The sequence below is a fragment of the Acinonyx jubatus genome, chromosome C2 (genome assembly GCF_027475565.1).
Source record: "Acinonyx jubatus isolate Ajub_Pintada_27869175 chromosome C2, VMU_Ajub_asm_v1.0, whole genome shotgun sequence".
NCBI lineage: Eukaryota > Metazoa > Chordata > Mammalia > Carnivora > Felidae > Acinonyx > Acinonyx jubatus.
Window position 1 is genome coordinate 147,250,612 of NC_069384.1, and position 15,812 is coordinate 147,266,423.

The 15,812-nt window shown below is 40.1% G+C and overlaps 1 protein-coding gene across 15 annotated transcripts in view; it reads left to right on the top strand.

The window, feature by feature from the left end:
• Nucleotides 1–15,812, top strand: part of ULK4 (unc-51 like kinase 4) — a 571,462-nt gene that overhangs the window by 183,467 nt on the left and 372,183 nt on the right. For all 15 annotated transcript variants that reach the window (XR_008298071.1, XM_053221605.1, XM_053221617.1 and 12 more), the window contains 3 exons: nt 7,953–8,086; nt 9,743–9,864; nt 10,016–10,072. Coding sequence is in view for 14 of the 15 variants with exons in the window: in XM_053221605.1 (XP_053077580.1) it covers nt 7,953–8,086; nt 9,743–9,864; nt 10,016–10,072 (313 nt within the window). In the remaining variant the exon portion in view is untranslated. The remainder of the gene's footprint in view (nt 1–7,952; nt 8,087–9,742; nt 9,865–10,015; nt 10,073–15,812) is intronic.

Here is a 15,812-nt window from a genome sequence, read left to right on the forward strand (position 1 = left end):
CAAAAAAAGGGGAATAGTTGTATTAAAGGTAATGGGGGAGGGGAAGAGGAGTGGATCTCATTTATTTGTGGTTTACTTGGATTACAGTTCAGATTGTTGACCTTTTAAACTTGTTATCTTTGTAGAATGCTAAGAAATATCATTTGCAGTTTTGTGCAGCAAATGTAAAGTGTTATGGACACTACACTCAAATGTTTCCACATTTTATTTTCTTTGTAGAATGAGAATTCTTTTAGGAGCTAATACTCCCTTGTCAGTACAGGCTGGCTGTCCTAGTATAGCCTATGTAAACACATCCTGTAATGGGAAGGCTCTGGGGGGAGCCTCACAGAGGAATGGAGCATCATTCTAGAGTTAGTCTGATATTGTTATGGATCCCATCAGGCTTTTATTTCTCCCAACAGAGATAATGGACATTTTCTTACGTGTTAAAAGTCTGTGCTAGTGTGCGGAGACCATTTGAGTAGTTTTTGCCTTAAAAAAAGACATTTCAAGGGATGGTAATTAGATAGCACATTATTAAATTTTGTAACGGATAATTTAAATTCTAAGGGAAAATCAGTTCCTTATAGACAAGTGGTAATTTGCTCTTTTTATACTCTGTGAATTTTGGCGGGATTTCTTTTGGGTCTCCTGATTTCCAATAGGCAAACATTTCCATTTTCTCCGTTCTCTGTTTCTGGAATACCTGTTATTTACATAAAGGATTTCCTGGAACAAGGAAAGAAGCCCACTTTTGAATCATCTCAGTCTCTCATTGGATTCAGGTGATTCCAGCTGATTGCTACCCCACCTGCCTTCCAGAAGCAAATGTAAACCCTGTCTGGAGAAGTCTAACCTTAGGTCTCAGAAAATTCTATCAGTTTTCCTGTATAGAGCCTAACACTTAATAGAAAATAATCATAACTATGAGGAGAAAAGATGATATGACAAAAATAAAAATAAACAAGATATCAGTATCCATAGAGGACACAGACAATGGACTTATCACATGTTGACATTAAAATAAGTAGATCAGTATATTCAAGGAATTTGAAAGATGGACAATTTTCATAGAGAGCTATATCTATGAAAATAAGCCAAATAGAAATTCCACAGCTGAAAAATACAGTAACTGAAGGTGGGAGCTCAGTGGATTGGGTTAAGGGCAGATTAGACACAGCTGAATAGAGACTCTTCTGAAGTGAGGTGGGATCAAGATAGAGAGATATGAGGTTGGAAAACATGGAGAAGAGCAGAAGAGATGGGAGGACAAGTGGGATATGGTGGTTTTTACTGTAGGTGGTGCTGGATCATTTTGGATATTAGTATAGAGAAATTGTAGTAAGTTACGCTGTACAAAAAGTCAGTTCAGGTAGATTGATTGCATGTTTAAATATAAAAAATATTATTTGAACAATAAAGCTTCCAGTAGGTAACAAATAAAAATATCTTCATGACCTTGGAGTAGACCAAGATTTTTTTTAACAGGACACAAAAGCACTATCATAAAGGAAAATGTTGATATATTGGATCCCCTTAAAATTAGGAACTTCTGTTCATCAAAAGGCATCATTAAGAGAGAGTAACAAGATAATACAGGAAGGTATTTGTCACACAGATAATCAACGGTGGGCTTTTAATTAGAACATCTAAAGAACTGAAAGCTGATAACTCAGTAGAAAGATGAGCACGAGACTTGAACAGGCAGTTGACAAAGTTCTCTCCAAGCGGCCATTTAACACACAAAAAGATGCATAGCCTTATTAGTCATCAGGAAAATTCCATTTGATTGTGATAGCATACCAATGGATACCCACCAGAATGGTGGGTATATGTAATGAAAAAGCCTGATAATGCAGATTTTAGCAAAAATGTAGAGCAATTGGGATTTTTATATCTGCCTGTTGGAATGTAAATTGTCTTAATAATCACTTTGGAAAACTGATCATCAGCAGTGTCTACTAAACTAAATCTAAGAATGCTTTGTGATCCAGTAATTTCACTGGCAAGTACATACCCAACAGAAATGTTTACATGTACCAAGCATAAGGTATGCTTAGCATTATTCATAAATGGAAACAGCCTCAGCATCCATCAATAATGAATACATTGTGGTATATCCATACACTGGGATACTATACAGCACTGAAAAAGAGCATGGATGAATATCACCAAATATAATGTCAAGCAAAACCATGCCTGTGGATAAGTGGTAATGTTTGGTCTGGTTACGATTAAGAGTTGAAGGAATGACAACCTGTTCTAGAATTTATCAGTGCATGGATGAATTTTGTTGACTTTGAGTTTCATCCTGAGGTCATCTGTACAGGCATTTTTAACGTGAACTTTAACATTAATATCTCCAGTATGTTTGTCTTGGGCCAGTTTTGCTAAAGGGCATTCTAGTCGTCGGCTGGAGGGCAGGAACCTGGCTGCCAGGATCTTGGGGGCCTGCTGGGAAAGGGGGCTGGAAGCCCCGGTGGGGATTCACTTAGTTTCCCCCTATTTGCACTTTGATGGTGGTTTCTTTCTCCCAGTCTAGAAACTTTCTGTTTTACTTTCTCTAGAGAATAAATCTCCAGACTTCAATGTCTGCCTGGGTGCAAGTTCAGTGGCAGTCACCTAGATTCGCTGGGAAGAGGAGGTAATCTAGGGATCAACTGCTTTTTAATCAGATTTTGCCATCTATTTGTTCTTTTACCCTTCCTTTTTCACACTTAGTTTTGGAAGTACCTTTTTAGTCCATAGTGCCAGGCAAGTGGTTATCTACCTGGAAGAATAATGGATTTAGATTCCTTCCCAATCCATATAATAGTCAATTTCCAATGAATTGAGGACTTCAATGTGAAAGACAAAAAGAAGGGGAAAAGGAAAGATCTAGACCACATAAATAATGCCTATGAGTCACTAACAAAAGATCGAAAACCGGAAAAAAAAAACCCACCCCAAACTGAACCAGGTATTTCACAAAAGAGGAATATGAACAAACAAAAAAAATATGCTTACCATATTAACAATGGTGAAAATTCAAATGAGGACCACAAGATGTAGATGAGTAATGATGAAATCTGATACTGGTAGCTACCAATGAGCGTGTAACTTGGAAGGAACTGCTACCTGGTTGTTGGGAACACATTAGGAAGCAGTTGGGCAGTGACGTGATAGTGGAATGTTCGTGGTTCCACTCTTATGTGTGTACCTCAGCAGCTCTTGGACCTGTACCTTGGGAGACCAACGCAGAAGCATTCACAGCAGTTTCAAAGCAATATACGTCTAGCGAGCTAATATTTATTCAACACTTATTTCATGTCAGGAACTGTGCTCATGAGTCGAAAGATATGGTGAGCAAAATCAGACATAGTTTTTGCTCTTAGGTACTCTTAAATTTCCTGAATGACAAATATTATCAGATAATCAGAAGACCTGACTAGACCCTTTTCCAGAGAAGACATCCAGATGGCCAACAGACACATGAAGAGATGCTCCACATCAGTCATCATCAGGGAAATACAAATGAAAACCATATTGAGATACCACCTCATGCTTGTCAGAGTGGCCAAAATGAACAACTCAGGAAACAACAGATGCTGGCAAGGATGTGGAGAAACTGGAATCCTCTTGCTCTGTTGGTAGGAATGCAAACCGGTGCAGCTTCTCTGGAAAACGGTGTGGAGGTTGCTCAAAAAATTAAAAATAGAACTACCGTACGACCCAGTAATAGCAGTACTAGGAGTCTATCCAAAGGATACAGGAGTGCTGATTCATAGGGGCACATGCACCCCAATTTTTATAGCAGCCCTTTCAACAATAGCCAAATTATGGAAAGAGCCTGAATCCATTGACTGATGAATGGATAAAGAAGATGTGGTTTATATATACAATGGAATACTAATTGGCAATGAGAAAGAATGAAATCTTGCCATTTGCAGCAACGTGGATAGAACTGGAGGGTGTAATGCTAAGTGAAGTAAAGCAGTCAGAGAAAAACAGATATCATATGTTTTCACTCATGGGATGTGGTACTTGAGAAACTTAACAGAAGACCATAGGGGAAGGGAATGGGAAAAAAATAGTTACAAACAGAGAGGGAGGGAAGCAAAAACCATAAGAGACTCTTTAAATACAGAGAGCAAACTGAGGGTCAATGCGGGGTGGGGGGGTGGTGGTGCGGGAAAGGGGAAAATGGGTGATGGGCATTGAGGAGGGCATTTGTTGGGATGAGCACTGGGTATCATATGTAAGTGATGAATCATGGGAATCTACTCCCCAAAACCAAGAGCAGACTGTATACACTATATGTTGGCCAACTTGACAATAAATAATATTAAAAGAAAAAGGATAATCAAAAATAGATTATAAAATTGCTCTTGGGTAAGGGCTTTAATGTATTCTGTTCTATGAGACTGTATCATTGAGAGGTTGAATTTAAGAAGGTCATCACTACAGTGAATGATGAAATATGTTGTAGGAGTTGACTGGCAAGGAATGAAGAGAAGCGTCCTGTAGTTAGAGACGTGATATCTTGTTGCTAGGGAAGGGGAGCGGGAAGTTTAACTGGAGGGGAAGATAGCAAGCCAAAGCAGGAGGTGTAGTTGGGGGCCAGACTCTGGAGGCCTTGAAGGTCTTGGTAGGGAGTTTTAAGAACTTACATGTTAAAGACATGGAGATTTTAAGCACAGGGACAACTCAGTGGACAAGATCCACATAGATACAGGGTGTGTAAGGGTTAGAATGACAAGAGTAGGACGTACACTAGCTTGGAGGCTGTTGTAGTTGAGGAGAAGGGAGTATGGAAGCTTGCACTTGATTTGGGGAGCATTTAATGATTGACTTCGTGTGAGAAGTAAGAGAAAGGGAGGTGATGTGTAAGGATGAGTCTAAGGTTTCTGGTTTGATAGCGTTGGGAGTGATATTGTATAATGGGATATTATACTCTGAAAGACAACCATGTTTGTTGGGATGATAATTGTGTTTCGCTGGGATATGTAGATTTTGAAATACCTTTGAGACAGACAAAAGTAGATGTCGAGTCAGCAGTGGAGTATATATAGATCTGTAGCTTAGAGACCAGATTTGGGCTGCAGATACATAATTGGGAAACATCTGTGTATATAGTGGGAAATCAAATCATTGGTGGAGATGAGATGGCATGGGTCAAATGGTAGGAAGAAAAGAGCAGTGGACCTAGAACTGAGTCTTGATAAACTTGAGTATTTAGGACAAAAGCCACAGAGAGGGACCAACTAAAGAAGCTGAAGAAGAAAACTAGAAATGTTTGGTGTCATACAGAGGAGTAAGAGGCATGGCAACAGTATTGAACGTTGCTGACCGGTACCTGCTGGATTCGATGTCATGGAGGTTGTCAGTGGCCTTGAAGTGAGTGATAGGTATGAGTCAGACTGGGGTGGGTTGAGGAGCAAGTAGGAGGAACTGTGGAGGGTGCTAGGTATAGATTTCTCTTTCAAGACTTGTTTGTTTCCCTCCCTCCCTCCCTCCCTTCCTCCCTCCCTCCCTCCCTTCCTTCCTTCCTTCCTTCCTTCCTTTCTTGAGCATGTGTGCACAGATGTGAGTGGGAGAGGGGCAGAGGGAGAGGACGAGAGACTTAAGCAGGCTCCAAGCCCAGCACAGAGCCCGAGGTGAAATCAAGAGCTGTATACTTAACTGACTGAGCCACCCAGGCACCCCTCTTTTAAGAGTTTTGATGAGATGGGAAGGAGAGAGACAATGAGGAATTTGCTAGAAGAACACGAACAGTGTTTTGTTAAATGGGAGAGAGTACATATATAAAAGGGAAAAAGAGTAATTGTCAGTTATAAGGTTCTGAGAAGGTGGAAGGGAAGGAGTTACTGGTCCACCGCTGTGACGGAAGGAAATGTGTCGAGGGTGGGATACATAACAGGTGCGCATGTTGAGAACTTGGAAGGAGAGTTCCTTCATGATGCTTTCTGTTTGCTCTCATGAGAGGGTAGGCACTTGGGGGTTTGAAGAGAAGAAACTTTTGAAAACAGACTGGGAATACATTGACCGATGAAACAGTCAGATTTTGGTACTGCTCTGGGCCGTTCATTCTTGGTGTTACACGTTTATGGTGGTGTTGAGTTTTAGCAGCCTTCTCTGCAGGCATCCAGAAAGCAAATCATTGGATTCATGCAGACTTCCTTTGGCTAGATGGGTGCAAAGAGAAGAAAAGGGGCAAGCGTGTAATGAAATGGTAGATGATGGGAGATAATAAAGCAGGAAGTAAGTGAAGAAGAGAAAAGACCGATGGATCGGGAGAAGATGTCATGGAGTCAGTTAAGAGAAGTTTCCCCGAAGTCGAGGAACTATCACAGTGGAAGAACACGCAAGTAGGATCAAGAGCAGATAATGGTTAGAGGGTGTGTTTGAAGTACTCATCTTGGAGGAGACGCTATACTCTTTCACTTTGGAAAAGCTGTTTGACAGATGGCGAGGCTGGGCAGGGAGGTGTCTGTCAGGCAACCCGTCTGGGAAAGCAGAAAAGGAAGATGAGTTTCTGTGTGTCTAGTATTTTCAGGTCCTGCTTCCTAGATTGGGCTGAGGGAGTAGTGCCGACTAATCAAGAGGTTCTTGGAGTTGCTGCTCTCGTCTTGGAAGCGCCCGGCCCCAGTGATAACGTGTTGTGCTGCCTGTCGCTGGGAGCTCCTGGCTGGCTGACGGGCTGCCCCAAGTCATCGTGTCACGTGTCGTGAGGCTCTTAGCTTCCACTTAACCTCTGGTTTCTGTGGTTTACTCATCATCGAGCAGTTATGTGCTCTGAATTCTTTAAGTAGTATTGATACATTTTTGCTGACTTAACAGTATTTTTCCTTCATTTTGACTAATGCCATCTATTTGTTAGTGTGGCCGGCACTGTAATCAGTGACTGGAGCGGAGGATACTAACTGGTGGATGGAAATAAACTTGTGATTTGGTGCCGCTCCAGATAATAGCAGAAAGACAAAAGCATGACTAAATCTACAAAGAGGGTCACGTAAATGCTAAGCATTAAGATATCAGTATACTTTTAAGCGTTTTGTGCAAAACCACTTCTTCCCAGTTGACAGTAGGAGTTGGTAGGAAGTTTTCTCTGGGAAGTAGAAGTTGGGTGAGAGGGTAGGGACAGTGGAGCTGGGAAGAGGGATGTTGGCATTGGGAGATGTAAAGAGGCTTTCATATGATGCAGCCTGTGAACTCGCTGCCCTTTTGAGAGTTGAGGGGAATGGGCACTCGGGAAGGTGCCTGGTGGGTCCAGCAAACGGGATGAAACATGAGCCTATAAGTTTCTAACCACACCCTCAATATCTAGAGTGATGGCCCAATATGTTCCGTGGGTCTGGGCTAGGCACAGTTGGTCAGAGATTGACGTCTACTGAATGCCAGTGGGTTGCGGAAGTTTCGTTTTAGATATCCTAAAACTGGGGGACAAAGGGACATGTGAAAGCCAGATGTTTAGATGTAGTGTCTGTTCTCTGTATCACCCAGTGTTGAAATGAAAATCTTTCTTTGGATTCATGTACACAATTTAGTGAAGGAGCTGGAATTCATGTGACTTGCCTGAGGTCCCAAGCAAGTTTAGTACTAACGACCAACACGAGCGCAGACAGCTTGTGGTTCTACTTTGAACCTTTGAAACTCCAAGAGCGTTCTTCTGCCCAGACGCCTTTTTCTGCCTTTCATCCGTCATCTGGAGAATGTGGTTTCTTTCTCTTGGGCCAAGGCTAAATGAAATGAGGGCATTGTTTGGTAATACATTGGCAGATACATTCAGAGTTGCCTTGTTTTCTTTCCTCATAAACGTGTAGATTTTTCTAAGGCAAAAAACAGACGGTGCCTGACAAATGGCTAAAATCTAAATGTCAGCATGACGGGGACTGTGCCCCCTGGAAACATTTGCCTTGGCGACGTTTTCAGACGGATGCTATCAACTGTTTTACCATGAGAGGTAATCTTTTGCACTTCCCTGTATGTAGACTGGTGATGTACATCGAGAGAGACAGCAGAAAGACCACTCCAGGCAAGGACCTGCAAAGCAGCAATGAATACCTGTCCAAGTGCCTGGACCTTCTCATCCGTCACGTTGTGCACGAGCTGCCGCGGATCCTGGGTAAATTCTCCTCAGGCCCCTGGACGCTTCCCTTCCTGTGCTTGGGCTTTTAGGCCTCGCCTCTTTTTTCTTCTTGTTTCTCACTTAACACAGGAAAGCGCAGTGACACCGTTTCTTGAATGTGTAGTTTCAGTATTTGAACTCAGGATTTGCTTTATCTGTTTTTACAATTATTTTACATCAGCAACATGGCTGAGGCAGCGAGCAGGCTAAAGGTTACGTTGAGGTGTCATCTGTGGTAAACTGGCAAGTTTAGAAAATAAACACGAGAAAAAGATTGTAAGAGCTTAAAATTGGGTTTGGGCCTTTTGTTTTAGGTGACTTTCTCAAGATTTCCTTCTGCCTAATTCTGAAGAAAAGATTTTTTTCTTTCGGGTTACAGCCACACATTTATTTACCCTTAAGAGAATTTAAAAATGCATAAGGATTAGCATTTCATATTAAAGAATTTTGATATTAAAATTCAAAGTTTGAAAATTTCTTCGGTTTGAAAAGCTTTAAATAAAAATATTAATTTGCAAAAGATGTTTTTTTTTTTTTTCTGGCTGATCTGTTATTTCATTGTTATTTGGAGAAATTAAAAGTAATCTAAGGAATGTGTACATTTAGCTTAAATTTCATTCCATGCTTTTCCAGCAGATGTAGCTATAAACCAGAAATGTTTAAAATGTTAAATTTGATCCAGTTCCTTATGGTAAAATATACTCAGAAATTCAGAGTATTAAATCAGAATAATGAAAATACCTTTATGGCTGATTAATGGTATCTTTTTGCTCCTTACTAATACTTTGAGAGATTTTTTTGGTTGTTAATGACTGAAAATAGAACATTTCAAATATTTTTTGGATTATAACCTTTTAAAGTTTAACCCGAAGGCTACAGTCTGGTCGATTGGTAGTTGACTTGCTTAGTGCCAGACTCATCCTGTTTTAGGGTGTGATGCTAAGATTCAGATGTCCACAGTGTAAGTTTTATTATTGGACTTTTCATCCAATGAGAAGTTTTAGGAATTGATCTTTTTTACTTCCATCCTATTTTATTATTTAAAATTGCAAGCTATAATCTGCTCACTTATAATTAAAAAGATTTTTTTTAATGTTTATTTTTTTTGAAAGAGAGAGACACAGAGCGTGAGCAGAGGAGAGGCAGAGAGAGAAGGAGACACAGAATTTGAAGCAGGCTCTAGGGTCTGAGCTATCAGCACAGAGCTGGACATGGGGCTCAAACTCACGAACTGTGAGATCATGACCTAAACTGAAGTTGGACGCTCACTTTACTGAGCCACCCATACGCCCGTGTTCATATATAATTTTTTAAATACCCTTTCCCTGTTTACAGAAGTAAGAAGTGCTCATGGTTAAAATTTAGGAAGGACAAAAAAAAAAGGAAGAAAAATCATATATAAAACCAATACTATATAAATTTTACTTAGAATTGCTAGATGAAGGATGAAGGTTATATCCATTCTGTCCCCAGAGGCTACAGTTTTCTGTTATAATCTCAATATGTGTGAAGAAAACAGCACAGCCCCTACCCATTTCTTTTATTGAGAGATTAATTACTGTAGTAATCCCATTAGTGTTCCAGCCATGACCAGTGGTCCCTAAGTATTTATGGTCTGTAACCTTCATGAATGATCCCGGATGTGCTTTGCAGGTGACATTCTTAACGCCTTGGCCAATGTTTCTGGTCGTAAACACCCATCAACAGTCCAAGCGAAACAGCTGAAGATGTGTCTCCCCCTGATGCCTATAGTGCTTCACCTCGTAACTTCTCAGGTACTATTTTATTAGGAAAAAAATAATAGAAATGTGACTCCTGTCTAGGTAAGCTGGAGCCTAGAAATATCAACTCAGACAAAATATTTTCATTTTTGGTTTCTTATACGTGGCTTTCAGGATTTAATCTGTGGAAACTCTCATCACACAGGTGTTTCGACCTCAAGTTGTAACAGAAGAGTTCCTTTTCAGTTATGGAACTATTCTTGTGAGTAACACTGAATTTTTCACGTTCCTAATAAAAATGTGGCTGTCTCTACTGTTTGTGGAATTTGGTGTCAGAATGAAGTAATTTTAAAATCCTTGTGGTATTTATTTGTCTCTAGGGAAGTGACCTTTTTATATTTTTATCTGTTGACTGTAATAAAATTTGACATTTGGAGAAAAATACATTCTCTCTTGATAATGTATTTTGTTCAGATAGCGCCCAAGCAGGGTAAATATGTCTGTAGACAACACTTCAATAGATTTTAGTATTAAACGTCATGAAGAAATTTAACCTGGCAGGAATGGAATGCTGGGAATGTATTATCATCATGATTTACTTATGTTGTCCAGTTATGCACAGTATCTCTTTTGAGGATGGCATTTCTCTAAGTTAAGCTCAACTTTACTTTTTCTTTAATTTTGGTGAGAAGGGTAGCAATGAAAAATCATTGTCCCATCTTTTATTTCAGTTTTTGCCCACAAAAAGTAGTCTTTCTGTTCAGTTATGGCTCATGAATGATGTTATTTTTTTTCCTAGCCTGGAATACAGTATATGTCATTGATAAAATGGGGAGCTACACAAAGAGAAAGCTGACGTTTGTCACACGGTATCTCCAGTCTTATTTGATGTTAATAACAAACACCTGAGATTTTCAAAATGCCATTGAGGTTTCTAGTTAAGATGAAGTGAACATCTCCACTTTATTGTAGGTTTGAAATTAAAAAACAAAAATGATTGTCATCCCCAAATGAGACTGTAGTTTTCTAGAAGGTTCATCGTAAAGTATGAAGTTTTGAAGTACAAATGTTGAGTGGAGGTCACTGATTTTTTAAGACGTGTGTTCAGGGGAGGCGGTAGGGTCCTTTTGTCCCCAATTTCAAACCTTTATCATCCTAAGTGCGTTGAATCCTAATTTCTGTAAAGTACAGAATTGTGGTTGTACAGTCATGAATTTGCAAATTATTAGAATTTCACTTACCACCTTCTTTTATGTTTGCTTTTAATTTCTTTTAATTTGCTTTTTAATCTGTTTTTAAGTACTGTATAGGTATCCTTTTGGCACGACTATACTTCTGTAATTCACTGCACCGACATATGGATGCCTGGCAATGGTGATTTTGCCCCTGCAGCCATCTTGGAATCTTTTGGTGCAGTGTTTATTTGGGATGGGGATAATTGTCCTTGTCTCTTCTCTTATTTTTGTTCTCATGCGGGACACTTTTCTCTGCCTACGTTAGCTGAGAACGCTTTAGGTTTTCAAGGAACAAGCAAATCTGTCCAACTAAAAGTCTTCATGGACATTCAGGAACGGTGTGTGTGTATTTTTGAGAGAACGCATCTGCTCTGTGTAATGCTATCTATGCTCCATACAAGGGTGGAGGCCACACCAAGGAGGGATCTCCTCATTTCTCCCAAGAATGGGTGAACTCTGTGCAGGTTGGGAGGTATTCTGTAGGGTTTTCTTAATATAGGCCCTTTTGGGAATAGATAATAGTGTGCCTGGTCGAAAGATAATTAGGATATTGGAAAATCTTTGGCGGTATTTTTTTTTCCTTGATAATGGCACTTAGGTAGAGTGAGCTTAGGCAAATAAAATGGAAAAGGTCATTTGGCTTTCTTTGGGCTGTTTTCCTAGTTTGAATCATGGCTGGGCCCAGAATCTTTCCATTATTTTTCTCATCGCATTTGTTATTTGGCCTTAGCTGTGTTTTATTGTTCTTATACTTAGTGTTGATGGCTTTGATGAAAAAGTAGTGAAGGGAAAGGAGTACCGACTAAAATGAAGGACCCAAATTGAGTTATGTACAGAGTTCTTGTGCATGTTATTACGCACTGTGGAGAGTTGGTGGTTGCTTCTGTGAATTGACTCATAATCTGTCCAGAAGATGCCAAAGGTATGACAGAGGTGACAGCGCCCTACTGATGCCACCAGGCAAAGGGAACTTATCCGACATCCTACAGCTCCTTGGAAATTCACAGTGCAGATTAGCATATTAAAACCTCTTGGGTTTTGTGCTTTGAAATAATTCTTTTAATTTTTGCTCAGGTAGCGGTTTCCTGGACTTATTTGAGAGTCTTGTTTGTTTGTTTGTTTGTTTTGTGGGGAGCAGAGGGGGCTGCACAGCTCTAAGTGTCCTGTAGAGCAGTCCACAGCATGGCTTTGTGAAACTGTCCACAGCACAGTGCATCTTCTGTCCTGGTGGCCTGAGGGAGCAGTTCATTCAGTGTATGTGTTTAGGACTGTGTTTTGAAAGCCTTATTGTTCCATACGGAGATAAGTATTTTTCGTATTTTTCAAAATGCATCTGGGAGAGTAGCTTGATCTGCCTTAATCTGAGGTACCAAGTGTGGTTCGTCTTTAGTAATTGTGCCCAGTGGCAGTGGCTTGGCACCCGGAACTTTCTGGGCTTCCCCTGAAGCAGCTGTCTAGGAGCTGCAGGCCTGCCGTCCGTGGGTGTGGAGACGGCAGTCAGGCTGGGGTGATGGTCACTCGTTAGGAGGGTCCCGCCGGGTGGAGGGAGCAGTGGGACTGTACCTCGCGTTAGCTTCAGGTTTCATGCTGGCACCAGGCATCGTTTGCCTATTTGACTCATAGACATCTTTTTTTTTTTTTTTTTTTTTTTTTTTTGGTAAAAAAATTCAGGATACTTCTTATACACGGACACGTGACTATAGGAATTAACGTTTTGTAAACAGTTTTTCCCAACGATAATGAAGTTTTGGTCGTTTTATGTTTTAAAGAGGGAAGTATTTGGAAACAATTTAGCAGAGCACCTTTAAAACCATTATTAAGCTTTCAAAGGGTCCAGGCAAAAGCTGATAATTGCTATTTTCCCTTCTTATTAACAGAAACAGTGTGTCATCATACCCGCCTCCCTCTCTAGTTAAAAAAAAAAAAGTAGGGACAGTGTGAGCAGTAAAACATCTGGGGAAGTGCTATGGGGAAATCCTGTGGTGAATACCATCGTTCTTTTGGGCCTCCATTGAATTGGGCTGGGAATTAGGAAGTAGTGAGATTAAGGAAATACGCTCGGGAACTGATGTATGTTAACCTAATGTTCACTGTGTTTCTTGTGTCCTTTTGAAAACGCTGGTGATTAATGAGCTGACGAAGAGGATTTTCTTGTATTTTTTTTCTTACGTTCTGGCCTTGTTAGTTTTTAAAAGTGCAGTGATTGTGTGGCGGTTATAATTTCCTACAAAAAAAGCCATCACAATTCTAATTTTCAAGCACAAGAAGTGATAGAATTATTCTGGTAGATTTTAATACAAAAGTATAGTCATAACCTCCATTATTAAGAGATCTTCACTTATCCTGGGCGTTGAGATAATTGTTTAAGAAAAGACATGCTTCCTGTCTTTTGCAGAGTTTTGTTTTAAGTGAATATTGTTTTGTTGGTAGGTATTGACTTCAGTTGCAGTGGGTAGAGCCGAGAGAGTGCACTCTTACATTTTTAAAAATATGATAAATGTGTTTATTCTCTGCCACACAAATGTTATTCTGAGTCTCCCTCCTCCCTTTTATGAACCGTGGATTAATTCATATACATAGTTTGCTACAGGAGCTCATTTCCAGCTTCTTTGAGGTACTGACTAATATTGCAGAGCGCTGCTGGCCTGCCCTTGAGGTGCAGCTTTCCTCTCTGGAGGGGGTCATTTTCTGCCCCCCACTCCTCCCCGCAGTGAGCCTGGCTGTGGGGTAGGCATCCATGCTTTTTGCTCCTCTGCTAAAACTCCCAGCTTTGAAGCTGGCACCCTCAGGAGATGGCCTGTGTTACGCCCTGTGCTGTGTTCCTACAGATTCCTGGGTCATTGCTGCTCGTTCCTCGGAATCTTCTAGCGTGGAGCTCACTGCCAGTTTCTCCATGCTGTGCCTGTCCACGTTGTTGGAAAACCAGACATCCCTTCGGACCATCCTTCCAACACCTCAGCCTCTCTGCCCCCTCTTTCCTTGTGAACTTAGCTTCCTTCTCTCAGCTGCCAGCATCCATGACCTCATTTCCAGTGTCACACTGGCTGGCCACCACCCCTGATTTTCAGCCCCCTTCCTCTGTTCCCCATCTCCAGCAGCCTTTCGGTTAAACTGAGACTTAATTTCATCTTAGCCCTTTCCGCTCACTGTCCTGCCCTCCCGAGGGCCAATGGCTTCACTTTGCTCTTCACTCAGCTCCGAGTCCCTTGTTCAGTCCCCGTTACTGCCTTATGCAAACCTGTAACGCCCTTTGCTTTCTTCTTCCAGTACCCTCCTCTGGCCGACCTTAATTCTGGTCCCCTTTATTTCTCCACCTCCGGCTTTGAGTGTCTAGATACGGCTAGAGAAAAACAACAAAATAACTGGCTCATTTTATTTTATTTTTATTTAGTTTTTTATAACTAGTCTCACTTTAAATTCATGATGGCTCATCTCAGGTGAGCCCTCTCTGCAGACTAGTGCGCCTGGTTTCTTTTCCTAATTTATATGCCTTCATGCTTACTAGAAAAAGAAATATATCAAAAGACATCAACGTTGGTAAATCAATGAAACATTCAGTAGGGATTTTTTTTTTTTTAATTAAACAGGGGAACAAAGTAAGTTGAAGGAAGTCCGTAATTCCACTATCGAGATGACCTTCCTTGACATTAGAAAAGAATGTGGAGGGCAGAGAATGAAATGTGAAAGCACACACACCTCCCAGGCCGGCATCTGTCTTCCTAAAGGAAACCTCTGCTTGTGGGTCCCTGTGATTTCTTCCTTGGAAACTTTTGTCTTCATCTGTGTTTGTGTATTATCTATATTTTAAAATATATGTACAGGAAAGATCAGAGTACAAACACTGTGTGGGGCTTTCTTTCTTTACTTAGTAATCCATAGAACTCTAAATAGATTTATGTAAGTCAAAAGACCTCTTTCTCTGAATATTTTATTCAACGTCAATTCCGTATTTACTCAGCAAAAGTTATGTGCCCCTTTTGGAACTTTGTGAAATTATTTCAACCAAATTATCATGACAAGCTACTTTTTTTTTTTATTATGTATTATGTTATTTTTTTGTGGTCTTCTTTGTTTTCGTAATCATAGATTGAAAAAACCAATTTAAAGTGTCTTATGTGTTTAGCTTTTAAAGAGCATATGTCTTTTAAGATTTTCTCTTAAAGGCAATTTGTGCTTATTTAAATTATAAAATATATGCTTATTAAAGAATATGTAGAAAATTACAGTGAGATTTGAAGGAAAAAAATCACCCATAACTCCACCACTCTGAGAGACCACCATTGTTAACATATTGTTGTTTACTCAGAGTGTTTTCAATTTGCATATATGCACTTGTGTGTAGGAAACCGTCTAACATACATAGGAGTTACACTGTATGTGGTTGAGACGATGCTCTGTGTGTATTTGTATTCTGTCTTGTTTCTATTTAACTTTGACTCATAAGTATTTTCCTACAGCTTTAAAAATTTCTTTTTCCCCCCACAATTATTGGCTATATGCTATCCCATTTGTATAAACTGTATACAGTTTTCTGCCATTTCAGTGAAGTTCAAAAATACCCAAACAAACAGTACACTATTTAGGGACACATGTATATCTAGTAAAACTATGAAAAAATGCCAAGGAAATGATAAATTCATGACAGTCATTATCTCCAAATGAATGAATGAGGTGTGGGAAGCTCATGCAGAGAATTGGGAACATTTTAGTTCCTAACTCAAATATATGTGTAAGGATTTTATTTATTCTTGATAACCCCCAAACCTA